The sequence below is a fragment of the Electrophorus electricus genome, chromosome 18 (assembly GCF_013358815.1).
Source record: "Electrophorus electricus isolate fEleEle1 chromosome 18, fEleEle1.pri, whole genome shotgun sequence".
In the NCBI taxonomy this organism is placed as follows: domain Eukaryota; kingdom Metazoa; phylum Chordata; class Actinopteri; order Gymnotiformes; family Gymnotidae; genus Electrophorus; species Electrophorus electricus.
The window spans coordinates 695,977-722,986 of NC_049552.1; the positions used below are offsets into that span (position 1 = coordinate 695,977).

Sequence of the window (27,010 nt, forward strand, 5' to 3'; positions counted from 1 at the left end):
ACTTGTCCGTGATTCTGACCGGCAAAAACGGCTTCAGTTTGCTAGGGAACATAAAGATTGGACCCTGGAGCAATGGAAGAAAGTCATGTGGTCTGATGAGTCCAGATTTACCCTGTTCCAGAGTGATGGGAGCATCACGGTGAGAAGAGAGGCGGCTGAAGTGATGCACCCATCACTCCTAGTGCCTACCGTACAAGCCTGTGGGGGCAGTGCTATGATCTGGGGTTGCTGCAGTTGGTCAGGTCTAGGTTCATCAACGTTATGGGCCCAAAGAATGAGGTCAGCTGACTACCCGAATATACTGAATGACCAGGTTATTCCATCAATGCATTTTTTTTCTTCCCTGATGGCACGGGCATATTCCAAGATGACTTGGCGCAATGCTCCAAATCTCCCATCATCAATACAAGATCTTGGGGAAAAATTAATGCAACTTTGGACAGAAATAAATATTGTGACTTTGCAGCAGCTTGTGGAAATGATGCCACAGCGAATGCGTGCCGTAATCAAAGCTAAAGATGGTCCAATGAAATATTAGTGTGTGTGTGTGTGTGTGTGTATTTATAATATATATATATATATATATAAATAATTCGATATAGCTTATATGCGAATAACACAAAATGTCCTAAAGCGCTAAAATTTGGCCATTTTAAAATTAAAATATGAACCGCTGGGACTCATGGACAGTAATTAGACATCAATCTTGGATTAAAAAGCCCAAACTAATTGTTCGAAATGCAATATGTTGAAAAAGGAATAAGATTTCCTTTCTATAATCAGCCAACAATTTACTCTGAGTTTTTAAGTATGAATACATAACCATTAAAACATGACTCCGAACAAGTTCGACAAATGAATCGTAACAGCGCAGGAGCGACATGACAAAGCAACCGACTTTGTATTAGTCCATATTCTCTAAACACTTACTGAGAGAGCCTTACCTAGTTATTCTTATTAACACAAGTGAAGAACTGAAAAGGATAACAAAAGAACAACACACACAAACTGACAAAACAATCTGCAAAATAATCACTTTCTCTAGTTTTGTATGTGTTTGAGTAAAAAGAACAATTCTAACGGCCAACAGATACATTTAGCTGACACTTTTATCCAAAGCAACTTACAATTATGACTGAGTACAGCTTGAGCAATGGCGAGTTAAGGGCCTTGCTCAGGGGCCCAACAGAGGCAATTTGGCAGTGAACCAGCAATGTTCCATTTACAAGTAACCTCGACCACTGAGCTACTGCTATCAAACATTATCACATAGAACATTTATAACAAAAGAACAAAAAAAGATAATGTTTTCAGACCTTGACTAAAACAAATTCATTCATTTTTAAAAAACACAATACTACTGTTTTGACTCAGAAATAGTTCAGAAATCAACATGTGGTGAAACGACTCGTTTCATCGAAGCCTTCGTGCATATTAGTATGCGCTCCACCCGTCTCGCACATTGCTCGTTAAACCGATTTGGTTTAGGAGATCGCCTCATCAGTACCTCATTAAATAGATTTGGTTTAGTAGATAGCCTAATCAGTACCTCGTTGAGTAGATTTGGGTTTTTTGTCATTGAATGACAACATTGAGGAGAAATTCAGTCGTGGATAGGCTGTGAGAGTGACGCTAAATGCTCCAACCCAATTAACTCAAACTTTGACCGAACTGATAGGTTATTTGATAAGTGGCGCAGTAGCTAGGGCAGGGCTCAAAGACTTTTCCCCCGTGAAGGGGAGGGGCTTATTATTTATAGCATGAGCTCCCAGGCGGTCTGATTGTCTGGTGGTGGTGGAGTTGCGGTCAGGATGCAGCTCTCCGTGGTGTTTGCCACTGTGCTTCTGCTCCTCCACAGGGCTGTTGCCTTTTTCTCTAATGACACGTATGAGTGTTTATTCTTTCTCTCATATCTGTGTTTGTTACATTTGTGGTAGTATTTGTTGGTTTAAAGTAAGCTGTAGGTCTCTAAATTTGTCTGTATTATTTATAGGATTGCCTATTTGTTTACTTTGGGCCAACATGATGGATTAAAATGCATGCCACAAAAACAAAACAAAAAACCCCCCCAATTCTCAGTTTTGCTGTATTTTTCACTTGTGCCAGGTTTCATGAGTAATTGGATGATGACAATAATACAGATATTATGCAAGTTGCTATACAAAAATTGGAGGCCTATTTAATGGTTTCCATGGACGGGCAGTGTGGATTTAGGTCTTTCTAATCAACCGTATGTCAACTGGTTTTATCTCTGTTCCCCTTCAGGATTTACCTGTTGACTGCCAATTCCCAGCCTGTAGGGGGCAGTACTGAGACACTGTGTGTCCATGTCCACACTGCCCAAAAAAGCTTATTGTTACATGTGACTCTGGAACACGGGCAAACCAGCAAGACTCTTCTGAGCCAGACTGTTGTAAGCCAAGACCACTACCAGTGTGTTTCCTTTAAGGTCCGTACCCTCACTGTCTACAACATATTAAAGCCACAAAGAAACTGGTTTTTAATCAAGCAGAGCCCCATGTGAAAATGGAGCCTTTACTAGAAAGGTCTTTTGACTTGGCTTGTGTCCCAATTTTATCCCAGTTTACATCTCTCATTCCTTTTGTAGTTTTGGTCTGTTTTTTGAACATGTTCTCTGTGTAAGTTGCTTGTACAAGCACACATGTGGGTGATTGAGGAATATCAGAGACCCTCTGTATCTGCACATCAGATTAGAAGAGGTTTTCTGGGTTCACTTTGCTAGTTTCTTTCTTCATTAAACAGGTTCCTGCTGTAAGCATAGATACAGAAGCATCCATTGTCTTTGAGGTAAAAGGGAAAACTACATTCCTAAATGGGACAACAAAGATCCTCATAAAACCTCCTGCTCAGCTGACCATCATTGCAACAGACAAACCCTTGTACAAACCAGGACAGACAGGTATTGTTGGTGGTTTTGGACTGGGGTTTCCTAAAGGAGGTGCAGGGGGAACTCGACAGCCATGGATCTAAACCGGTCTCTTTCTGAGTGTTTGGAGGGTCAGCAGTATTGATGCTGTCTTTCTCTCTACAGTGAAAATCCGGATAGTGTCTCTGGATTCCAACTTCCTCACCTACAATGGGATGGTAAGGGAGTGAAATGTGCAGTTTTTCAAGTTGTTCCATAAAATAAAAGGACTGTTGCAGCAGTGTATGCCACTGATGTGAAGTGTCTGTCTCTCTCTCAGTTCTCAACAGTGGAGCTGCAGGTATGAAGTGTGCAATATGCATCATCACTCTGTATGTATTTACTGATTCTGGAACTGTGTCCTGGTTGCTATGGAAATTCTTTGCTCATAGTATATTTGAGGATCATTGCATGCTGCTGCTGTCTGTAGGACCCCAACTCCAACCGTATTGGTCAGTGGCTGAACATGTCCACATCCAGCGGCTTCCTGGATCTGTCGTATCCCGTAAGCCCCGAGGCTGCAGAGGGATTCTATGTCATCACTGCCTGGAATGAGGGGAATGAACCAATCACGCAAGACTTTGAAATCAAGAAATATGGTCAGGCGCAGCACGGTTTTCAGTTGGGATTTAATGATCAGTGTTTGGGACAGTATGTTTAACTTGTCTTGAGGGGCTCATCTTAAGAATTCTTTAATGAAGTAAGGCAAAGGTTTGATGTGGGTTTAATATTTTGAAACCCCTCCCCCATAGTGCTGCCAAAGTTTGAAGTAACCATAGAGCTTCCTCCGGTCATAACCGTTCTGGACACTAAGGTCACGCTCAAAGTGTGTGCAAAGTAAGAGCCATTTAAACCTTGAGACTGAACCACCTGGCGCAACATTATGTATTCCTTACTCCACAACCTCCACCCTGGCTGTAGGTATACTTATGGGAAACCAGTGATGGGGTCTGCGACTGCCGTGGTCTGCCGCAGAAGTTACGGATACTGGTGGTTTGCGCCAGGCCCTGCACAGCTCCCAGACATCTGTAGAACTTTTACCATGAAGGTTGGTCCACTTGGTCACCTGTTCCTGCAGATGGTATTGAGAAGCTTCTAAGAAACGTCTAGTCATTTAACCTTCATTGTTTTTAAAGAGACTTTTGCCACCAAAAAGTAGCAAATCGTACAAAAGAAAGGAAAGCTCCCTTCATAAGTATTGAGACTTCCTCAGATTGCTTTGTAGTCCTCAAGTGAAGCAGTTTATGCCCCATGGAGGTGGCCATGTGTTAAAATGGGTTTAGTACAGAAGCTGAGACTTCTAGGTATAATGTGAAGAATCATTGGCGAAATTTCATATGAGGGAAAAGGTACCTGAACGATCTGTTTGGGTATTTTCTTGGGCAGTAATTGTTCTACAGTGTTTCTGAACTCTGTCTGGTCCATATTTACTCTAGACTGACAGGACAGGCTGCGGGTCCTACATCGTTGACCTGAGTGACTTTGCACTGAATGATACACGATATGAAGACATTATTAATGTTGATGCTGAACTGGAGGAATATGGGACAGGTGAGGTTTTCCCACTCTCTGACCCCTTAATGGCTTTAAAAATAAGTGACTGAATATTTGAAAAGGTTTTCTTTACTTGCAAAATGGTCCAAGTGAATGCAGACATTTGTTTGAAAGAGGTGTGTGTTTCAACCACAGGAGTGGTCCTGTCGGGGTCTGGAAGCTCTACTGTTACAAGTGACATCGTCACTCTCACCTTTGTGGACGCTCCGGACACGTTCAGGCTTGGGTTGACCTACAAAGGAAAGGTAATTACTGGTCCTTTTTTTTAATGGTTTGCAATACCTGGCGTGAACTGTGTGCTGTTTAGGGGTCAACATGTAGCACAAGTTTCAGACAGTTGGTTTGGTGGGGGGTGTTTTTTAAATCCGTCTTAGATTAAAGCCACTGGTCCAGACTCCGCTCCTATGAAGAATGAATCGGTGTATCTGGTTGTGAATTATGCTGGGAACAAAAACGCAAGCTGGAAGTTGGTTACCGATGGCAACGGTGTCGCCCCCTTCTCCTTAGACACGCGTTCATGGGGTTCACAATCCGTCTCTCTTGAGGTCTGTGAAGTCCGCCTTTTGTTGGAAAGGGTTCTTGTAAGTGTTACAAGCATAATCAATGTCTTGCCTTGTCTGACCCTTCTAAATGTGTCCCTTTTCTTTCTCCTCATAATAGGCCCAATATCTTGAGGAAAAGAAACCACTTGGAAATATGGCCAACATGAGAACACCAAACTACCTCTTTGCTTACCTGTTGGTTCAGCCCTTCTACTCCCAAAGCAGAAGTTTCCTGGCACTGCAGCGCCCGCTGGAGGTGTTCAGGTGTAATGGACATGCTACAGCACTGGTTCAGTACATCATACAGGGCAATGCACTGGAACCAACCCAACTCTCCCTAGATTTCTTCTACATGGTACGATCTACTGTCAGGTCACCATTTGCAAACTTGCAGCATATTGGTCTCCAGAAATCTGATTTTAACTTGGACTCCCGCCCCCCAATTTCTTGTCCTGTTGGACATGCTGTTTTGGAAGGCGTTTGTGAACACAATCTCCGTTGGGTGTGCAGGTGATGTCCCGGGGCAGGATGGTGCAGACAGGAAGCATCTCTGTGGCTGTACAACCAGAGAGAGGTCCATGCACACTTGCACTGTAGCCACAACACGGCCTCATCCTGTTGAAATGGATGTAGAGCTCAATTGTAACTGTTGGATGTGCACACCTGATTCTTCCGTTTTGATTTGAAAGATGACGAAACAAAAGGGCTCAAGTTGGGCCTGGGAAACTCTGGAGGGCTCTGAAGCTCCAGGACTGATGCCCTTTCTGCTCTAGGTGCTGTGTTCTAACTGTCCTGTGTGTGTGTGTAACAGAGAACCGAGGAGGAGTGGTGGTGCCCCTCCAGGATGTGCGTGCTCTGTCTCCGCTCGTCCAGGTAGTGGTGTACGCCATGCTCCCGAGAGGGGAGGTGGTAGCCGACAGCATGGACTTCCCCGTTGAGCTGTGTCTGGCTAACGAGGTCAGAATGTCACAATGTTCTAGTGGTCTTGTGAAGTAAAATGTTGCCGTGGCTGGTCTCCACTTCATAAGAAGCTGTATCCATTTACAGTGTAGCTTGAGGTTCTCACTAGTCTCTCATGGTCTCCCAGGTGTCTCTGAATTTCTCTTCTCCTGTGGAGCTGCCCGGGAGTTCTGTGGAGTTGATGCTGAAGGCTCGCCCAGGCTCGCTGTGCTCCGTGAGGGCCATCGATCGGAGCCTGTTGCTGCTCAGCCCGGACAAGGAGCTCAGCGTTGAATCTGTACGTTCATACCGAAGCCCTAAAGCTCCAGGGTGCTCAGGTCTGTTCCAGCTGAGCCACCCACCTGCAGAGCTCTGATCCAACACTTGTGCAGATGTTCTCCAGAACCCGCATTAACCTGATCAGGGTTGAACTCCAATTCAGCAGCAGCCCACCAATACTTGGATCAAATGCTTTCTCTTGCTCGGCTCATATTTTGCACAGTTGTGCAGCTGTTAAACGCTCATCGAGTCCTATGGCTGACTCTCGCATCTCATGTCATCCTAGGTCTTTAAGCTGCTCCCTGTCTACAAGTTGTCTGGATACCCAGATGGCACTGAAGACTTCTACCCTTGCTCTGAGATGCCACCTCGCCTGCCAAAGCCTCTATTAAATGCAAGACTCGCCTTCCCTGGTCCATACAATGGGAACGTTGATGTGTACCATGTCTTCAAAGTAAGAAATAGTTTTGGCACCCAGGGTTTGTAGTTGATATATGCTGTTGTTTGAAACACTGTTCCCTTTTCTCAGGATGCTGGAATCAAGACCATTACCAATGTTGACCTAAGAAAGCCCTTTGACTGCAGGACTTTGTGGAAATTTGGCTGTAAGTGGCATGAAGTCCTTTTGAGTGAAGAAATGCATATTGTATCCGATATTGAAGAAATATTCTCTCAACAGTTGAAAACGTAGCCTTTGCCAAAGAACTTCCTGTAGGCTCTGGTGAGACTCCCTCAGACCAAAACCCACCAGCCGCCACGGTCCGCAGATACTTCCCAGAGACTTGGATCTGGGACCTTGTTTATGTGGGGTGGGTACACCTGGGCTGTGGCTCAAACCTGTTGCCACCAAATGCAGTGGCCTCGTCTGACCAGTTTTCCTTCTCCTCACCAGGACGTCTGGGTTTACTAGGGTCAACGAGACCGTCCCAGACACCATCACCACGTGGGAGGGAGGCGCATTTTGTACATCTCCGGTCGGGTTTGGCGTGGCCCCAAAAGTCGACCTCACGGCCTTCCAGCCTTTCTTCGTGAGCCTGACCCTGCCCTACTCCATCGTCCGTGGAGAGGTGTTCACGCTCAAGGCCACAGTCTTCAACTACCTCCCCTCCTGCATCATGGTAAGTGGTCCCAGTGTCTCCATCCCCCTATGGGACAGAGGAGCTGATTATCCCCACGGTAATTCCTACTTGACTGTTCACTGAGCAGTGAGTCCCCACTTATGGCTCGTGTGTGGAGGTTTTGTGCTGGAAGTACCTGTGAGCCACATGGAATGCAGGGGCAGTTGTACAGTGCTGGGCTCTGACGCACTGCATGTGTGTTTAAAGGTACAAGTGATGCTGGCATCCTCAAATCAGTTCTCAGTCCAACCCTGCAAGAGCTGCATTTACACACACTGCCTCTGTGCTGACGACGGCTGGACCTTCACGTGGGTCGTCACGCCCTCCGTGTTGGGTAAGTCTGACGTCAGCTGAAATTGGAAGACTGGACATGTATTTTTATCCACATATTTAAGAAGCGGATTGGAATGTGGAATTGCTGAGGTTGGCGGCAACAGCTGTCTAGCAGTAATGCTCTTCATTTGTGTTCCACTATTGCAGCCTTCTCAGAAGGCACATTCCAACTTGCAAAAATGTGTTGAGTAGCGTTACTGCTCTTTCTGGATGTACAATTATGCATTTCATTAAGTAGCTTGACGTTTCCAATGCCCAATTTGGGGGGGTGTATTGTAGGTGAGGTGGTCTTCACAGTGACTGCAGAAGCAGTACAGACATCTGCACTGTGTGGGAATCGGGTGACCGGTGTGCCGGAGAAAGGACGTATGGACACGGTGGTTCAGACCCTGCTGGTGGAGGTGAGTTCCATTGGGGTCTCCTCCACCCTGAAGAGCCCCAGTAACCACAACTCCCCTTACTGGAGTCTGCCAGTAGCTGTACGCTTCTGAGCATTTGAACACTGCTGGAACGATATGAATACCAAACTTGGTTGGGTGGCTATTCTCCTCAGTCGGATGGGTGTGTGTGTGTATATATCTTGCACACCAAACCCCCCTTTTTTTTGTGTGGTTCCAGGTAGTCTGTACTGTGATGGGTGGGGTTGTTCACTGTTAACTTGACAGAAGGATACTGAGCAGACTAAAGGGTTTTGTTCTGGTGGTTCTGACTGCATACTACTTCTTCCTCTGACAGGCAGAGGGCACCAAACAATCCAACGCTTACAATGAGCTCCTCTGTCCTGCAGGTCTGTAGTCCAACAATGTTCTCACTTGGGTTGGTGAGTGAGATGATGTCTCTCTGATGGCCCTTTTCCCATCCTCTAGGTGTTGTGGAGAGAAATGTTACACTGAAGTTGCCTAAAGTGATTGTGCAGGGTTCCCCCACTGCCTTTGTCTCTGTGCTGGGTGAGGACACTTGCAGCTACACACCCATTCATTTGGAATTGAACAAGGTCTTGCGTATGGACACGCACAATTCTGGTGACTCTCTCTGCAGGAGATCTGATGGGCCATGCGCTGCAGAACCTGGACAACCTGCTGGCCATGCCGTACGGCTGCGGTGAACAGAACATGCTGCTCTTTGCCCCCGACATCTTCATCCTGGGGTACTTGGAGAGCAGCGGCCAGCTGACGCCCGCCATCAGGAGCAAAGCCACCTCCTTCCTGCTGAGTGGTGAGGGCACACACCAGTGGCTCCCAGACTGTGTGCAGGATACCTGGGGGGGTGGTTTGATTTTCTGCAGTTTATTCTGGACCTTTTGGCAGCATGAGCCGAGCAGCCTGTTTCTCCCCATGACTGATGCAGGCTACCAGAGAGAGCTGACCTACAAGCATGAGGATGGATCGTACAGTGCCTTTGGGACCTCCGACAACTCGGGCAACACCTGGTCAGTCTCGCACAAACCAGATGGTTCCTGTACAGCTCTCAAATGACACCAGACCCCTGGCCGTGTTATGGATGGCTCTTATTGAAATGAATGAATATAAAAATCAGAAGCTCCCTGGTGTCTGTGTACTCAGGCTCACTGCGTTCGTGATGAAGTCTTTCGAAAGCGCAAAGCAATACATCTTTATCGATCAGACGGTCATCGATCAGGCCAAGACTTGGCTGGGCAACAAGCAGCAGCTAAACGGCTGTTTTGCCTCAGTGGGCAACCTCATCCATGTGGACATGCAGGTCAGGACTCTGCAGTGCAGCAGATGTGTGGTGCAGCACTCCTGTGAGCCGGCTGGCTGACTTTGCGCTCTTACCCAGGGTGGAGTGAACGATGAGGTGACCCTCTCGGCGTACGTCACAGCTGCTCTACTGGAGTTGGGCACCCAGAGGACAGTGAGTGCTCCCCTTCCTCAAACGGTTCCCTCTAGTAGTCTGTGTGAACATGCCTTACTGTGTTTGCCATGGTAGGACCCCATGGTTTCCAAGGGTTTGGACTGCCTGAGGAACATCTCTGCACAGGTGAACTCCACCTATGCCATCGCCCTCCTCTCCTACACCTTCACACTAGCTGGAGACCAGGTGATGAGAGGAACCCTGCTCTCCCGCCTGAACCAGCGAGCCGTAGTGACAGGTCAGACTTGCCCAATTTGACCTTCACTGGATGTTGGTATCTGGCTGAGAAAATTGGTGTCTTCTGGAGGCTGCATGTGTCCATAAATACAGAGCAATTATGGTGATGGTTGGCTGGTATTTACCGGAGAATCTTGGCCGAGTGGGCTCGGTGCTTTTCTGTCTCCTTCAGTGGATGGGCGGCACTGGGGCAGTGGACGTGTTGGGACGGTGACGGACTCTCTGGACGTGGAGACGACCTCCTACGTGCTCTTGGCTGTGCTCTCTGGACCCCTGCTGCCCCAGTTTGAGCTGGGCTACAGTGCCGGCATCGTCCGCTGGCTGGGCCAGCAGCAGAACGCCTTTGGCGGTTTCGCGTCTACGCAGGTAGTGCCCCCCCCTTCGCACCGCCAGCTCAAATATTGTCACTTCGTAGCCCGGCGTGAGTATGATCTTTGGCTCTGCTAATAGTTGGCTCGCTTGATTCAGTTTCTCGAGATGTTTACACCTCAACAGCCACCTTTTAATTCTTGCGGATGCTCTTATCCAGAGCGCCATAGCCACCGCTGCCCTGAGCACGTGTGTAAGGTACTTGACTTGTAATTGGCTAAATGTGCTTTCATTTCCTCATGGGATGCATCCTAGCCAGTACAGTAGGTTGGAGCAAGATACCAATGAACGCGAATACTGGGGTCAATGCTGATGCCTAGCAGTACAAAAGGGCTTGAACTCTAGTCCTTCTTGTTTGTTGGATGACATCAGTGTAAAACCATACCCTAGAAGAAATGCCTCCTGTTTTGAATCCCTTTTCTCTGCCCAGGACACTGTAGTGGCTCTTCAGGCTCTGGCAAAATACAGCACTGCCACCTACAGTACAACAGGCACCATTGCGGTGACTGTGACGTCACCCCTCGGCTCGAAGACCCAGTTCACGGTGAACCAGAGCAACAGACTGCTGTACCAGCAGATCCAGCTGCAGGAAGTGACTGGGGTGTACAACGTCAGGGCATCAGGCCAAGGCTGTGTGTTTGTGCAGGTCAGTCTGGTGCCCCTTGGTGTAGAGATGCTTGAAGAGCTTCTTGGGTGTAAAAATGACTCTGGGGTACTTGTATTTCTCCTCCAGTTCACCCAGCACTACAACATCCCGCCTCCCAATGACTTCTCCTCCTTCAGTATCGCGGTCAACACAAGCTCAAACTGCAGTGCCCCAAACCTGTCTGTGGGGGTCACTGTGACTGTCAGGTGAGCTCTACTAGAGCACAAGAGGAAAGGATGGCTTTGGATGTATAAAGTCTGTCCATGTAACCCTGTGACTTTGCTTTAATTCACCTTTCAGGTATAACGGTAACAGGACTGAGACGGACATGGTGGTCATCGAGGTCAAGCTGCTGTCTGGCTTCAGTCTGGTTGAGGGGTCACTGATGCCAGTAGCTGGCTCTACAGAGGTAACTTTGACCTCACTGAAAATACCCATCATGCATTAGCTGGTCTGCTCACAAAGAACCTGTGTCTACAGGTGAAAGGCACTGTAAAACGCGTGGATCCAACGGAGAGAAACGTAGTCATCTACCTGAACGGGGTAAGATGAACAGTGTGTGTTGCGTGTTGGGACAAACACCATGGTAACGGTGGCCTCCATCACTTTGTATGGTGACTGCATCGGTCTCCCTTCCCCCAGCTGAAGAAGGGAGAGACCAAGACCTACACTCTGGTTATCCAGCAGGACATAGCAGTGCAGAACCTGAAGCCAGCTGTGGTGAAGATCTACGACTACTACCAGCCCAGTAAGAACCAGTCCTGTTATCTTCAGAAACCGTCATGGAAGATGAGGGAGAGGGTTGGATAGAAATGACCAATATGCAATTAAGGACAAGGCTCATATGAACTGAATTCGAATGTCCGCCTGTGTAGTATGAATAAGAACCGGTTTTCCTTTCTCTCCTGTAGGTGATGTGGCCGTTACACAATACACGTCTCCATGTAACGAACGGTAGACCACGTGCCCTGCTGCCTGCACTAATGTTGGCCATGTTGTACTGCATTGTACCAGGAGAATCTGTCCCTTTTACCTGAAGTGTAAATCGGCTCTAATGCTACTGGGTGACTGTTGTATTGAAATAAATTCTCTTGTGCAGTGTACAAATGCCTTGGTGGGGGGGTTTTTTGTGGTGTTCCCTCATCTGCCCGAGCGCTCTTGTTACTGGATCACTGCTCAGCATAACTTGCCATTCAGAGCAAGACTAGTCATAAATTGAACATTGGTGGGGAGGGTCACAGGGAATTCACTCTCTCATGAGAGAATTGAGGGACAAAGTATACTAATGCTCAGAAATCTATGGATTTGTAAGAAGAGGAGTCCAGATATTGTGACCAGGTACACTTGGGTGTGCATCAAGGACCTCCTCTTCTCAGTTTAACCTCTCCACTTCTGTCCTGTTCCATCTACTAATCTCCTTCTCAGTTGTTTAGTTGACACTAAAGCCATTTATCATACAGGTACAGCTACACAGGATATATGAAGAATATACAATAAATTAAAACTGCTGCTACTCTACATGTTCACATGCATCACTACACTGACTGATGGACGCATTAGACTTCATGTGGGATTTCTAATAAATGTAACTAAATATCAAAACATTGTTAGTTGATTATGATGGTGAACATTGTTGGATTCTGCATGGACCACCACAAACTCAGAACTGTACAGTACATCCCCCCCCACCACCAGATCTCCATCAGGTCCTGTAAAATACACAGTGCACTTCTACATGTTTATCTCTCTTTAAAGTGAGGAGACGTGTCCACGCTGTGGCTGTTTAAAGTGAGTAAACATGTTCATTTGACATTGATAAGATCAGTGTAATACATTTTCATGGAAAGGCAAAATTAAAATTGTATCTGAAAAGGATGTTTTGAGAATCAACCTTGTTAGCATTTTAATCATAATTGAGTCTGAAAGATGCTTTTGTATTCCTCACAACTCCAGCCTACATCTAAACTTCAAGACTACATGTATAAAAGGAATAGCAATGGCTCCAAACTATTTGCAAACAAAAATAAAGTGCGAAATGGGTATTTGCTGGATTTGAATGTTTGACAAACAAACAGCCAAACTCAATTCCATCCATGTGAGAAGGAAACAAACCAGACATGAACATTAAGCCTGTACAATTAATGCAGCCTCTGGTACTACAGCAATATTACTGATATGCTTAATATCTCCAAGTATTTCTAGCTCTTGTTACTCACTCGTAGGTTCCTTTAATTGGTTAGGTAACAGCTGTAAAGAGTTTGAACTGGTGATTCTTATCAGCTAACTTTAATGAGAGGCTTAAAAGGAATGCAGACAGGAAGGGAGCTTGTGTCTGTCTGCTTCTCTCAGGGAGAAGGGTTGGTGTATGAAGCTGGGTATTGGGGTTTCCCCTGTCTAGTGGTGCAGAAGGTAGTCGTGTGGTGTTACCTTGTGCATGTTTAAGACTGCAGATTATTTTTGCGTTTAAATGTCCTTTTGTCTTGTAGGTTTCGGTTACTCCTTGCTGTTGTATTTCTGCTGAGGGATGCAGAGGGGCTTGGTGGTAAGAAAGTGTTCAGATCAAGCCACAGCTAGTGATGCTTTGTGTCCATGTTCAGGAATTGAAGCAATCTCTCTGCTCTGTTCATCCCTTTTGAAGTGTGGAACAAAAGATCTGCACCACACTGGTATGGTGTAGCGACATCAGCTTCTGTGGCTCAGCCCCAAGAAGTTGACTACCTACCTTATCTGACCAAGATGGAGGGCTCTCCTTCCAGTGTTGCATCCAAGCAAAGTAGCTCTGTGTTTCCTCGGCAAGGCCCGGAAGCCGGTCAGACTCCGGGTGGATGGTCAAGGAGTGCTTCCAGAAGTCAAATGGATTCAAGTGCTCAGACTGCAAGTGGCTCTGCTGGGTATTACCAGTCTGTGTTCCAAGGTGGCCAGCAACTTCCTGGACTTGTAACCCAACCCCAACTGCAGGACTCTTCTGGTAGTGGTGAAACTCAGTTTCAGGGGCAGAGTGCTAATCGTGCCCTCGGCACCCCCCAGACTTCCAGTAGCCTTTTTCAACAAGGTGTCTGGCATCAGGGGTCTGCTGGCAGCTTGGACTCTGTATCCAGCGCTCAAGGTTTCCCGAGTCAGTATACTGGTTCAAGGATGCACGCTGTGTCTGTTCAATCTGCTCCCACCCATCAGGGAGACTACAGGGCCCCATCCTCAGGCCACCCAACATACCATCCTTCAAAGAAGCTCCAACCTCCTCGTGTTCCCTTCCCTCAATCTCAAAGCTACACACAGCTGAAATCCAGACTCTCTTTCTTTGGCTAGCCACAGCGCCAGCGGGAGTTCAGGTGTAACCACTACTAGCCGGCAGCCGGTCAAGGATGCGCAACAACGTGGCGCGTCTCGTGGGGCCGTTCCTTCTCGGGTTTCGAGTAGATGGCAGACGTGGAGACAGCAGACTGGCAGTGATGTTCCACAAAAAAGCAGCTCCACAAATGAGCACCTACTATGGACCTTTGTATTCCATGGGTGCAGGCACATGGCAGCCATCTAGCCTTGACCAGCCTTCAGTACAGACTGCCCAGACCCAGCCGGAGGGTTCGAGTGTGAGTTCTTGTGTGACCTCAACTAGCAGACAGCCGGTCAAAGATGAAGCACGTGGAAGCTCTCGTGGGACTGTTCCTTCTCAGGTTGCAAGTAGATGGCAGACATCAAGCCAACCATTTGCATCCCAGACTAGCCAGTCCCAGATGCAAGGCTCCGGTGTGAGTTCAAATGTCTTTACTAGCCAACAGTCTGCCAGTGATGCTGCACAACAAGGCAGCCCCCATGGGTCCCCCCCCATTCTCAAGCTGGGAGTACATGGCAGACAGGAAGCCACCAGTCTGCCCAGTTGCAGGGTTCTGGTACAGGTTCTGCCACGACCTCCACCAGCCAGCAGTCATCTAATGATGCTGCTCAAAGCAGCAGCTCTTGTGGGACCTCTCCTTCACAGGTTGGGAGCACAGGCCAGACATTGAGCCAGCAGACTGCACTGCACACTGAGCAGTCCCAGAAGGGGGTCCCAAATCCTCCCCAAACTGGATCCCACATTGTAACCTTCAACCAATACAACCCAACAAGTCGGACCCCATCCTGCATGTATGGGTTGTCCAAAGGGCATCTTGGCACTTGCTCTAGTGGCTGGGGACAGAATGCTGTGATGCAGGCAGGTGTAAGCCAACCAGCATTTGCTGTGGATTTTAATGTGGACCAGCAATCCTCTGACGTGCACTTATCCTACACTGGTTCCCCATCAAGTGTGTCCAGTGGTTCAACCAGCTACAGCTTCACTCAGGACTTGCCTGGTCACTCCTGCTACCATCACAGTAAACCCCAATTGCTTCCTACCCAGTTCAGTGGGATGGTCAAACACTAGGGCTCCGGCTAATGCTGTTTAGCAAAATGGTGCTGAAACTGTTCTTGGTTCTTCTCAAAATGAATCCTGCTTAAATAAATAAAAACACCTGTAGAAGGTGTTTGTTTCTCCTCTATCCTGAGACTGGTTCATCACATGTTCACAGACCAAATTTTTTCCAATCTATTGTCTTGCAATTCTGGTCTACAGATCCCCTAGACTCAACAGTCTCACTTATTCCCAATGTTCAGCAGACCGGTGGTGGCAGGAGCTCTTTGTAAGTGCCTATCTGCTCTCCAGAAGGCTGAGTTCATCTCAGCTCTAATATTCCTCCCCTCACTACACTTCCTGGCTTTTAAAGGCCTAAGAACTTTGTAACTCTGCCTCTTCACTCACACAATCTGAGGTCTCACCAGGGGTGGTGGCACAGGTTTACTGCTGTCCTGGAAGTGGTTCCACCCCTCTCTTCTCTGCTCTTTCAGTCTTTTATATTTCAAATTGTAAAACTACATCTAAGTTCCCTATATAACTTGAGTTTGATGCTGTACTGAGTCAATTCTCCAATGAAGGAAATCCATTTATTCTTCTTGGTCCCTTCAACCTTCCGTCAGACAAGCTACACACCATTTTTCCTGCACCTTTCCACTGTTGACAATTTGACCTTGTTTTCAACCAGTTTCCTCTAACTCAGAGAGCAGGCTATGTTCTGGACCTGATCTTCACCCTCCCACCACGAGACATCACAGTCACCATCCTCCACCTCTCAGACTGTTACTTTTTATCCATGTTCCTTCTTCCATCACAAGCTATGATCCACGTTCTCCTCCCTTCCTCCTATTTTGTCCATCCTTTCTCTCCCTTACTTTCTTCTCTCCCTGGATAGTTACCAATTTCTCTTGTATGCTCTCCAAGTCATCTCTCTGCAGAAGTTGCGCAAGATTTTCTCCACCTGTCCCCTGTCTAACAAACACTCCTCTGCCACAGGAGAGCGCTAAGAACTGCAGAGAGTCAGTGGAGTACAACTCAATGAAAGCTCGTATTGGTCTCCTTGCCAAGTTCTCACTGGAAGTAACATCTGCAACATCATCCTACTATAGAGGACAATTTGAATCAGCCTCTTATCCATGCAATCTCTTCAGTATTTTTTTCTTCTCTCCTTAATCCTCCCCCTCATTCCTCATGTCATGCTCGTGATGAAATCCTCAGCACGTTTTGAGGAGGTTGCAGAAATGTGCCCGTCCTTTTCCTTTGTTCCCACTCTTCTAACCAGTCTTCGTTCCCCTACATCCAGCTCTGGCTACTGCTGATGAAGCATACATGGACTGTTGGCTAAAGTAGCAAAACCTGCAAGACAGTCAGGTAATAAAAGCCTATAAAATGTTATTGAGGTTGAGGCTTAATTACATTCATTATACTATACACACCATTGTAAATGTATGATGACAAAGTTGAACTGACCCTTGTAATGAGTCAGGTGCGGAATAAGCAGGATACATCTGCAAGTGAACATTTTAATTAAACAAAAGGAAACCAACCATGTGCACATCCAAAGGGGCAGCTGAAAAAGAAAACCATAAAACCCGAAGGAACAGGGAATCCAAGACGGAATACAACCATAAATGTAAACAAAACATCAAAGCAAAGACCACATGCACAGTCTCAGAATCACAGAACAAGGCAGGGCAGAGAAGGAACACAAACAAAACAAAATCACACGGTGACTAACACCATGCAAATGAGATGAAAACGAAAACGGAGTCGAGGGGGAGACTGTGACAACTGTCCCCTCACAGCAGGGATTTTAACTGTGCCAACAGCCCAGAGCTTGTAGTGTCATGGTGCCATCCCACATCTGATGTCATGGGAGGTCAGAGAGGAGGAAGCATACTCAACCTCACACCCAATTCTCTCCAGGGATGCTTTCTGACCAGAACAGAATTCCCAGCAAACCGTCAACATTCCGCGACACCCCCCACTCCAACCCTGCTGCCTCTCCATCACACAGGTTATCGGCATCTGTGTGAGTAATCTCATCTCCTGTCTCGTATTTGTCTCATTGAGCCTGTCTGGCAACTGTTCAAGCTGCATGCTCTCAGAAGGAGTTTCATCTGCACCGAGACCCACACCTGCCCCTGCATCTGCCTCTCTGGAAATCCTCTGCTCAGACCAGGACATCCTGATGTGGAACTCAAATGCACAGACACATCCCTGTAACACACACACTCCATAATTGACATGATGTTTTTTAGTTGACTATGAAATTGCAGTTTTATTACAGTAGGACTGATCAACGTGGACATTACACAAAACATCATGGACTTTGAATTTAATTATATAATTCATGTCAAGTCATCGCACAAATTATTGTACTTACTGATTAAGAAATTTTATGGATTTGAATAAAACATCAACGGCCATTTGAAGAGACACATCAGTGTTAAAGGAGTAGTATAGCCAGTAACGTAGTCAGGGCAGAAACACAGATACTATTGAGCCAAAGTACAAAACCAATACCCACACACACACATACACAAATTTAAAAAAAATTAAAAAATATGAAAATGATTTCAAGGTAAAAACATTAAAAATAATTATCACCCATTATCATTTTGACAGAATTTGATACAATGGTGGTTTAATAACCCTTTAAACTGTTAACTTATCTTTATTTACTACCTGTGAATTATATTTATAATTAATAATATACTGCAATAAAAAATGAAAATATAAATCAATCCAGGTAAATCAGTGGCCACAATAACCAGCATCAGTAATGCTACATATTCTGAATCAGCGTGGAGTGTCAGAGGTGTCAATCCTTCTTGATTTCATGAGAGCATTAGTGGGAATTTTGTAGCGCTAGAGAGCTGACTGTAGCAGGGGACCATGGACAACATTCCCTGATTATACTACACTCTTTGGCTCAGAGGTGTTTTTTTTGCGTTGATGTGTTCATCAAGGGTCTTTTCAGTGTCCACCAGCTGAGGTGCTCAGAGTCCCTGTGGCTCTGCTAGGCTGGGAGATCAGAATGGGTACACGGAGACGGAGATATAGATGATGAACATGCTCTGGTAGGTGATGCGGCCATGCTCGGACATCGTGGTCGCCTGCACCCTCAGCCTGGCCAGGCCAGGTCGATCCAGCGGTTGCGTGGTGAAGATGATGCCTCGCCCATCTTCATCCTTGATACCAAACGGTTGACCTTCGATCTCGCCACTTTGCTCCAGGATCACGAAGGAGGTCTGCTCCTGGAGGACGCCGGACTCGGAGAAGGCCGACAAACGGATGACGTTGTGCTGGCCGGGGATTCCCAGGGGAAGTGTCAGGAGCTTGTACTGAAGCAGCAGGGTGGAGGTGCCTGACCCACAGTCCCGGGAACACAGCCTGTAACAGGTACTGAGGGCAAACAACACAACCAATCAACTTCTGCCGAGCCTCAGTCCCAGGAACGAGGCCTGTAACGTACTTAAATATATATTGTTGTTATTTTGTGTGTACCTTTTTTTTTACAGCAAACATATAAACATAAAACAAAAATATATATAAGCACATATAAGTAAAATTATAATAATAAAATATAACAATAAATATATAATATATAACCCTCTCAACAGTTTTGCCCTTATTCTGTGAATAACAAATACAAGGTATTTTAATCATTTTACAGAATCAACACTTTTACCCTAAATCCTTTATCCTAAAGCTACACCCCTGGTTCTGGTGTGTGATTTGAGTCCTAAATAATTAACAGCTCTGATATGCATATTATAATCCAGAACCCTATTCAGATTGAGACATATCCTACATAGGCCAAGAAATGTGTACATTCTTTGCTAACCTCTAGATTAGACCTAATCTTGAGATTAACCTACTACGGCGTGTTACTGGCTGACTCCCCGTTGCATCTTTAGCCCAGATACCTAATATTTTCCTGATCTGATTCAGTCAGCACCAGCATCTGACAGGTTCCACACGGACTAGTAAGTGCGTTTAATGTTTAAAGCCACTACTGGCTCCATCCTGCTTAGTTCCTGAAGCGTGAGAGCCCATCCTGACCACACTGAGAACCCTGGGATCACTTACACATCAGGTGGCAGATGCTCTTATAATTAGAATTTCTAACTCTGGAATTGTGTTCTGAAGAATATCAGAATATTCTGGAGAATATCATGGCTTTCAGTCACAAATGAAAGACTTACTTGTATAGGCTGGCCAGCAAATTGTTTTGTCCATAGCTTTCCCATCACTTGTGAAGTTGCTGTCAGTTACACATCTATCACGTGCTCCCCTGCACCCATGCTAAGATCTGTGGCTTTAGGAGATGTATCTTACCCTGGACTGCCTCCTCTCAGGTAGCTGGTGGGGCAAGGCGTGTCCAAACACTGATATCCCCCCCTCGTATTAAAGCACATTTGGTTTGATCCACATTGTATGCCCTGTTCAGTGCACTCATCAATATCTGAAAGAGACATTTTTAACTTGATAGGTTAGTGTTAGGTCAAACTGTAACATGAATTTACATTGTGACCTGATAGGTTACGGTTTGTTCAAACTGAAAAACAACTTTCATTATTTATAAAAATTCACCCTAACCTTTATGCTTGTGCTTATTTTTAATTATCAAAAATTCCACTTATAATATTTACAAAAATCTGTGCAGTGTGAAGCAATGCTGTTTGTTGCTATGACACTGAGCATACAAAGATTAAACTACAACTGTATGAGTCTCATATTTTGACTCTATTGTCAGACTATACACAGCCAAGGCAGACAGTAATTATCCAGAAACACATAACTGCATGGTTTGGTCCAGGGGATCTCACCTTTGCAGGTCCGGCCATTAGATGAAAGCTGGTATCCTGATGGGCACAAACACTGGAAACCCCCTGGTGTGTTTCTGCACGCATGCTGGCATGGCTTTCTGAGCACACACTCATTGACGTCTGTGCAGGGAGTGGAAGAGCCCAGTGAGGAATATTTACAACCCTGATACCATAGTCCACCCACCAAGATACACTAGTCTAACCACTCAGATACCCTAGTTCACTCACTCAGATATCGTAGTCTACTCACTCAGATACCCTAGTCTACCCATCCAGCTGCCCCAAACCAACGCACCCAGATAACCTAGTCCACCCACCAAGATACCCTATTCTAACCATTCAGATCCCCTCTTTTTCCCCACCCAGATACCCCTCTTTTTCCCACCCAGATACCCCAGTTACCCAGGTCTACCCAGCATTTTTATATCCTGTATTTGTATCATTTTAAATTGCTCAGCTGAGGCTAACTGCTAATCCCTAAAATCGTTTACATCTCATTTGGTGGAGTTTATCTCATATACTCTGGAACAGTCTGGCCAGGAATATTAGTGATGAATATTAGTGATCTACAGGTGTTTTTAAGTCTTGTCTAGCCTGGTCTACTCATAACTTACAGGTTATGAGTAGTCCTTCATTTGGTTTTGCCTTTTTACACTTCAACAGATTAGAGCTCAAAATTAGTGTTGTTGTTGGCACTACTCACCCACACAGGTGCCATCCTTGCTGGTGTACCCAATCTGACAGCCATGTCTGGGGCTCCGGGAAGCTCCCTGGTGCTGCCGCTGGAGTTGGGTCAGGAAGGGTTGGCCCACTGCAGACACCAACTGGGGACGTAGTCTGGCCCGGACGCCGGTGCCGTTGCTGAAGATACGCCCTCTCTCCAGCCCCGCACAGGAGCGCCCATCACCCAGCAGTATGGCGCCCAGCGGGCACACGCAGCGGAAACTGCCTGGCACGTTACGGCACTGATGGGCACAAGGGCTGCGTGTCTGGGCACACTCATCAATGTCTGACACCACACAGCGCAACTGGGATTAGAACCTCATCCTCAGATAACTGAAAATCATCATTGCTGAGCACGTTGGGATGTGTAAATGAAACTCACCTATGCAGGGTCTACCCACACCCTGGGAGTGATAGCCTCTGGGACACACACACCCGTACCCACCAATGGTGTTCCGACAGATCTGACTGTACCGACACAAATGACTTCCATCCTGACATTCGTCTATATCTGTGACAGGATGACAGATCAGATTTAATGCCAGACAGCTTATTTGACCTGCAGGAGGGTTAAATCTAAAAGCACTGAGTGAATGAGAGCGAGAGGAAGTCTTACCTGTGCACACACCGCCCTCAGCTTGAGTCATGCCCACTGGGCAGCTGTCAAAGCACTGGTACCCTCCCTCTGTGTTCTGGCACTGCTGGTGAACTGGACACACATCCCTCAAACACTCGTTTATGTCTGATCACACACACACGCACACACACAAACATGAATACACACGCACACACATATAATGAAAGTTAGTAAAATACTTAAAATCAAACACATTCTTATGATCCTAAGGTGGAAAATGAAACGCTCATTTGAGCACACAAATCAGACTGGTTTGGTATGATCTACAGTAATAAGCTGTGGATTACTGCTGAGTGTTTGTCCCGCAGAAACACTAACCCAGGCAGCGATGTCCTGCCATCTGATACCCAGGCAGGCAACCACAGTGAAAGGAGCCCAGCGTGTTGAAGCACTGCTGTTGGCACGGAGACACGGACGACTCACGACACTCATCCACATCTGACATTAGCACAAGAAACAGACAAAGAGGCATGTTTCACTCTGGTTCTGTGACATTCCTCCTCCCGATCAGTGCCTCTGGTCAGGAAGCTGCGGAGCAAAAGTGTGACGTGCCTTCACAGTTGCTCCCGGCGGCGTTAGGTTTGAATCCAGGCCCACACAGTGCCTCACAGCGGTAATGGCCCACCGTGTTCACACACTTCTGGTTGTGGTGGCACATGTGAGACCCCTGTGCACACTCGTCTATGTCTGTGGGACAATGCACACGGTCTCAAAATTAGGACACTTGCTTTACTGAATTTTAAAAATGTTGATTTTATGAATCTCTGAAAGTGTTCGCTTACCATGTAAAGCATTTAATGGCCAAATTACTGAACATGCTAATGCCAAAATACTGGTCTCTAGATTTCTAGACAATACTGGTCTTTAGACAGCTAGATCATACTGGTCTCTAGGTGTCTAGACCATACTCGTCTCTAGGTTTCTAAATCATATCAGTCTCTAGGTATCGAGACCATAATGGTGTCTAGCTGTCTAGATTATAACAGTTTCTGAGTCTCTGGACCATAACATTATTTTTTTTAAGGTGTGCACAAGACCACGTATACTGTACTAAAACAACCTGAGCATACATGAAGGAATTAGATCAACGTTCTCTTTCAATTCTCAGATCTAGATCTAATTTGGAGTATTATATCTATATGGTCTACAGAAAGCTGCAAAAAACTAGAAAAGCAGTCCCACTGGTTTCCAGTGCCTTCCTGTCTCTTCCTGTCACTTCCTGTCACATGTGTGCTGGGAGCAAAGGTGGTGTTACCTTGGCAGGAGTTGGTCTGGGTGGAGATGCTGTAGCCTGAGGAACAGGTACAGGAGAAGCCACCCAGAATGTTGGTACAGGTGTGGGAGCAGGGCATGTCCGCAGCACACTCGTCATCGTCTGGCATGCGGAAAACAGCAGAGCAAGCAGAAAAGTCCCCCCCCAACCTGGTTTTACAGAGCCTAGCAGCTCCACAGCACATACACTTCATCTACTAACAACTATTAAAAATACGCTTCGTCTGCTAACAACTTTTTACACATGCTGCTGATTACACTCTGGCTGCTGTATATTCTTAAAGTTGTAATACAATGTGTTCTGTGTTCTTTTGGTTTTTTTAACTGACGTGGTAGCAAATGTTTTTTGCAGGATGTGGTTTCCGTGCTGTGAGAGACAGCCTACCAGAACAATAAGAGTCTTCATCCAAGACAAATCCTTTTGGACAAGTTTCTCCATCCCCCTCTGCACGAATACACACACATAACACGGGAGTGTTAACACCTTACAAAATAAAAGTCCAGCATTACTACGCTAAAAACAGGGCACAGCCTAAAGGGCTTTTCTGATCTGACCTGGAAGAATGAGGGAAGCAGTCATGTGGAAGTCCAGACTGAGGCTGTACACCCTGTAGGTGGCACTGATGGCAGTGAGTCTGAGGAGCTGCAGCAGGGGACCCTGGCGTACGGGAGAGCCCTGGAACACCAGCGAGTGCTTACAGCGCAGCGCCACAGGGGAGCCAGAGCCGCTCTGCAGGTGACGCTGGGAGGACCAGGCATAGAGCTGCCCAGAACCGGTCTGAATGTAGGACTCATCAAAGTCCTACAGGAACAGCCACAACACAACACACTTTAGAGTGCTACTGCCATTGCACTGGGAATGTGACTTTTAATGAATGTGGTTACAGGTTAATGAATGTGGTTACAGTTTTAATGAATGTTGTTACAGGTTTAATGAATGCTGTTATAGGTTTAATGAATGTGGTTAGAGGTTTAATGAATGTAGTTAGAGGTTTAATTAATATTGTTACGAAACTCAGGTTAATGAATGGTGTTACAGGTTCAATGAATTATATATAATCATTATATGCATGCAATCATTCGTATATTTAATGTAATAGTTGGAAAGAAAACTCAGACCTGTAGGTTAAGCTGAGGTGATGAGAGTACTCGTGGAATAAAACCGTTAATGACCATGTCCACCAGCAGGATGCCGTCTGCGTCCAGACCTCTGGCCACATGGGTCATCTTGAGGACCTCTCCTACAACACACACACACACACACAGCACACAGGGAGCACAGGCGATTTGGTTTGTGTTAATAAATGTAGTGCATTTAAGCTCTGTGGTGTGTTGTGGTCCAGATCGCCCAGCTCTGACCTGTCTCAAACTCCAGCTGGGATTCCTGTCTGAAATGTCCTTGGCTGACAGAGAAGCCATTTTGTGTTTGAGCTTTCTGGTAGACTGTGGTCCAGTAGATGGGAGCAAATACAGACACCAGTATTCGCAACAGAGGCCCTGAAACATGAAGAAGGAGCTTGTTACAAACGTTACTAGTGTTTACCTCATTACTGTTACACACCTCACTACTGTTACAAATCTCATTACTGTTACATACCTCATTACTGCTACATACCTCACCACTGTTACAAACCTCACTACTGTTACATACCTCACTACTGTTACAAATCTCATTACTGTTACATTACTGTTACCTCATTACTGTTACATACCTCAGTACATTTACATATCTCACTACTGTTACATACCTCATTACTGCTACATACCTCACCACTGTTACAAACCTCACTACTGTTACATACCTCACTACTGTTACTCACAGACCTCACTGTCTCTCACTCACCCACACTCGGGGGGATGTCAGTCACATGGGATCTGAGGGTGCTGGTGTTCTGCTCTGGGTTCTCAGTGATGTTGGCCTCGAGGAACGCCACACCAAACTCCCTCTCATTTACCATCCCAATCAGGCTTCCCCGAGCCCGACGGGGGCTCTCCCCTACATGAGAGAGAGTGAGACACACAGAGAGAGAGAGGGCGGGGAGAGGGGGGAGAGTGAGACAGAGATAGATAGAGACAAAGAGCAAGAGACAGAGAGCGATAGAAAGAGAGAAAGAAAGAGAGTGAGACAGAGAGAGGGGGAAGTGGAGAGGGAGACAGAGATTTCAGTCTGGGACAGCTCTCTGAATTCTAGCCATCTATCATTGAACAATAATAATCAATGAAGTAAAACTAACCTGAACATAACGACGCCTGGCATTTCCTGGACTCCACATTCGGACCCTGGCACTGTGGGCCTCCATGAGCTGGTGCTGGATTGTTGCACAGTCTGAACCGCGCCTGGACCCCCTGTCCACACGTGACGCTACATGGTCCCCACTCCCCCCAGGCCGAATAGCCTCCTGGAACTGTGTGTGTGTGCATAACAGAGGTCAGCTGGCTCTTCAGCAACAACAGTACCATACTGTCTGTATAGTGAAGAAACGTCCATCTAAAATGATACGGAGTATACAACCACTCGCAATGTGAACTTTGTAGGATGCTGATTCTCATAGGATCCTCTTACCCTGAACCTTCAGTGAGATGGTTCTTTCTGCAGAGCCAGCCTCGTTTTCAGCCACACACTGATACTCTCCTGAGTCTCCACTCTGACACACACACACACACACACACACACACACACACACACACACACACACACACACACACACACACACACACACACATACAAGCGCACACACATATACGTGCGCACACACACACACGCAAACAAACACGCACAGACAGATACATGCACACACACACAATAGGATATGAATGTGTACAATTATTTTATAGTCAATATCATACTTTATCTTTGTGCAAACACTTCAACACCACAGTGCACATGTAATTTAGGTGTGTGTTAATTTTCTGCATTAAAAACAGCAGTGTGTGGAGTACACTCATTGTATCCGTCTGTCACTGCAGATGCAAAGAGTCTGATGTCCAAGACCTGCCGGTTATTCTGTAAGGCTCTGAACAGGACTCCCTCATTGCCCTGGAACGGTGGGGTAAGTACGAGGGTAATTACTAAGGTAGTTACCGTGACACCGTAGAGAGCCAGAGAGCCGTTGCGGAGGAGGTGGAGCCTGTCAGAGCCCAGAGCTTGGCCATCTTTGTGCCAACGCAGCACAGGGGCTGGGTTCCCATGTACGGCACAGTCCAGCACAGCCAGAGAACCCTGGGAGACCGTCTGAGACACATGGGCCTGCTCTACCAGTACAGGAGGCTCTGTACAGAGAGAGAGAGAGAGAGAGAGAGAGAGAGAGAGAGAGAGAGAGAGAGAGAGAAAGTGAGAGAGAGATAGTGGAAGAGGTAAAGAGAGTGAGAGAAAAAGAGAGCGTGTGAGAGAGATACAGTGAGAGAGACAGTAAGAGAAAGAGAGAGAGAGAGCGAGGGGGATGGCAAAACAATGTTGGAAATATTATTGATCCATCTATGCAAATGTGAACCTTTGAAGAGAAGCTTATGGAAGACAGGGCAGGTAAGGCTCTCACCTGTGATCCGGACAAACGACAGAACACGAGCAGCACCCACGCGGTTCCCTGCTGTGCAAACGTATGTGCCACCATCACTCACTGTTACTTTCTCAATCACCAGCAAACTTCTCCCGGACTCATCCACTGTTGCACCTGTGAAGCACAAGAGGGCGCCCATTCTCCAACATCACAGTTACTGCTGTACCTGCTTCATTTTATGGCAGATTCTGAGTACAGTAAAGTCTCTAAAGCATCAGCACTAGCTTAGCATTAAAAACACATACAAATACATGATGTTCTTGATTTCACTGCAGTGTTATGGAGTAAATGTTAACATCTATACCAACCTAAACCCTATTCCTAATCCTGACCCTAACCCTAACCTTGGACTCTACTTGTGTAGGCGTGACTGTTGGCTGGACCATACATGTGTAGGCATGGCCATTGGCTGGACTCTACCTGTGTGGGCGTGGCTGTTGGTTAGACTGTACCTGTGTAGGCGTAGCCTTTAGCTGTATACTACCTGTGTAGGCATGACTGTTGTCTGTATTCTACCTGTCTAGGCATGGCTGTTGTCTAGACTCTATCTGTGTATGCGTGGCTGTTGGCGGGGCTCTACCTGTGTGGGCATAGCCGTTGGCTGTCCAGGTGACAGTGGGGGGAGGGGCTCCTTGGGCGTGGCATGCCAGGCTGAGAGTCTCACCCACACTGAGGGTCACATCACCCGGCAGCTCTTTGAAGGTGGGCCTTGTGTTGATGGACAGCTGGATGCTGTGGCGAGCTGTGCCTGCAGAATTGACGGCCACGCAGGTGAAGAGGCCTGCATCACCAGGCTGGAAGACAC

At 46.6% G+C, this 27,010-nt stretch overlaps 2 protein-coding genes across 2 annotated transcripts in view; one reads left to right on the forward strand and one right to left on the reverse strand.

Moving 5' to 3' along the window:
- The first annotated feature begins 1,811 nt into the window (after positions 1 to 1,811).
- On the forward strand, positions 1,812 to 11,834 carry LOC118242975 (alpha-2-macroglobulin-like protein 1). The gene is made up of 35 exons (XM_035536443.1): positions 1,812 to 1,885; positions 2,266 to 2,449; positions 2,764 to 2,920; positions 3,053 to 3,105; positions 3,207 to 3,227; positions 3,357 to 3,525; positions 3,679 to 3,763; positions 3,848 to 3,974; positions 4,363 to 4,477; positions 4,616 to 4,725; positions 4,855 to 5,025; positions 5,141 to 5,377; positions 5,533 to 5,596; positions 5,834 to 5,979; positions 6,110 to 6,259; positions 6,527 to 6,694; positions 6,770 to 6,845; positions 6,920 to 7,049; positions 7,133 to 7,358; positions 7,566 to 7,692; positions 7,971 to 8,092; positions 8,427 to 8,478; positions 8,558 to 8,638; positions 8,730 to 8,906; positions 9,039 to 9,120; positions 9,254 to 9,410; positions 9,489 to 9,563; positions 9,639 to 9,801; positions 9,973 to 10,166; positions 10,600 to 10,815; positions 10,903 to 11,021; positions 11,116 to 11,224; positions 11,296 to 11,358; positions 11,458 to 11,563; positions 11,727 to 11,834. The coding sequence occupies exons 1-35, from the start codon at positions 1,812 to 1,814 to the stop codon at positions 11,771 to 11,773; spliced, it is 4,353 nt and encodes a 1,450-aa protein (XP_035392336.1). The 3' UTR covers positions 11,774 to 11,834.
- A 4,865-nt stretch (positions 11,835 to 16,699) lies between these two features.
- hmcn2 (hemicentin 2) overlaps positions 16,700 to 27,010 on the reverse strand; it is a 57,770-nt gene continuing 47,459 nt past the window's right edge. Inside the window, exons 63-81 of the mRNA XM_035536166.1 lie at positions 26,786 to 26,999; positions 26,185 to 26,319; positions 25,731 to 25,918; positions 25,212 to 25,293; positions 24,883 to 25,053; positions 24,492 to 24,644; positions 24,008 to 24,145; positions 23,768 to 23,889; positions 23,204 to 23,450; positions 23,034 to 23,093; positions 22,632 to 22,751; positions 21,929 to 22,063; positions 21,695 to 21,814; positions 21,356 to 21,481; positions 21,122 to 21,250; positions 20,720 to 21,025; positions 20,017 to 20,136; positions 19,526 to 19,652; positions 16,700 to 18,589 (exon numbers count right to left, since the gene is read on the reverse strand). Of these exons, the coding sequence (XP_035392059.1) occupies positions 18,217 to 18,589; positions 19,526 to 19,652; positions 20,017 to 20,136; positions 20,720 to 21,025; positions 21,122 to 21,250; positions 21,356 to 21,481; positions 21,695 to 21,814; positions 21,929 to 22,063; positions 22,632 to 22,751; positions 23,034 to 23,093; positions 23,204 to 23,450; positions 23,768 to 23,889; positions 24,008 to 24,145; positions 24,492 to 24,644; positions 24,883 to 25,053; positions 25,212 to 25,293; positions 25,731 to 25,918; positions 26,185 to 26,319; positions 26,786 to 26,999 (3,066 nt within the window). The 3' untranslated portion in view covers positions 16,700 to 18,216. The remainder of the gene's footprint in view (positions 18,590 to 19,525; positions 19,653 to 20,016; positions 20,137 to 20,719; positions 21,026 to 21,121; positions 21,251 to 21,355; positions 21,482 to 21,694; positions 21,815 to 21,928; positions 22,064 to 22,631; positions 22,752 to 23,033; positions 23,094 to 23,203; positions 23,451 to 23,767; positions 23,890 to 24,007; positions 24,146 to 24,491; positions 24,645 to 24,882; positions 25,054 to 25,211; positions 25,294 to 25,730; positions 25,919 to 26,184; positions 26,320 to 26,785; positions 27,000 to 27,010) is intronic.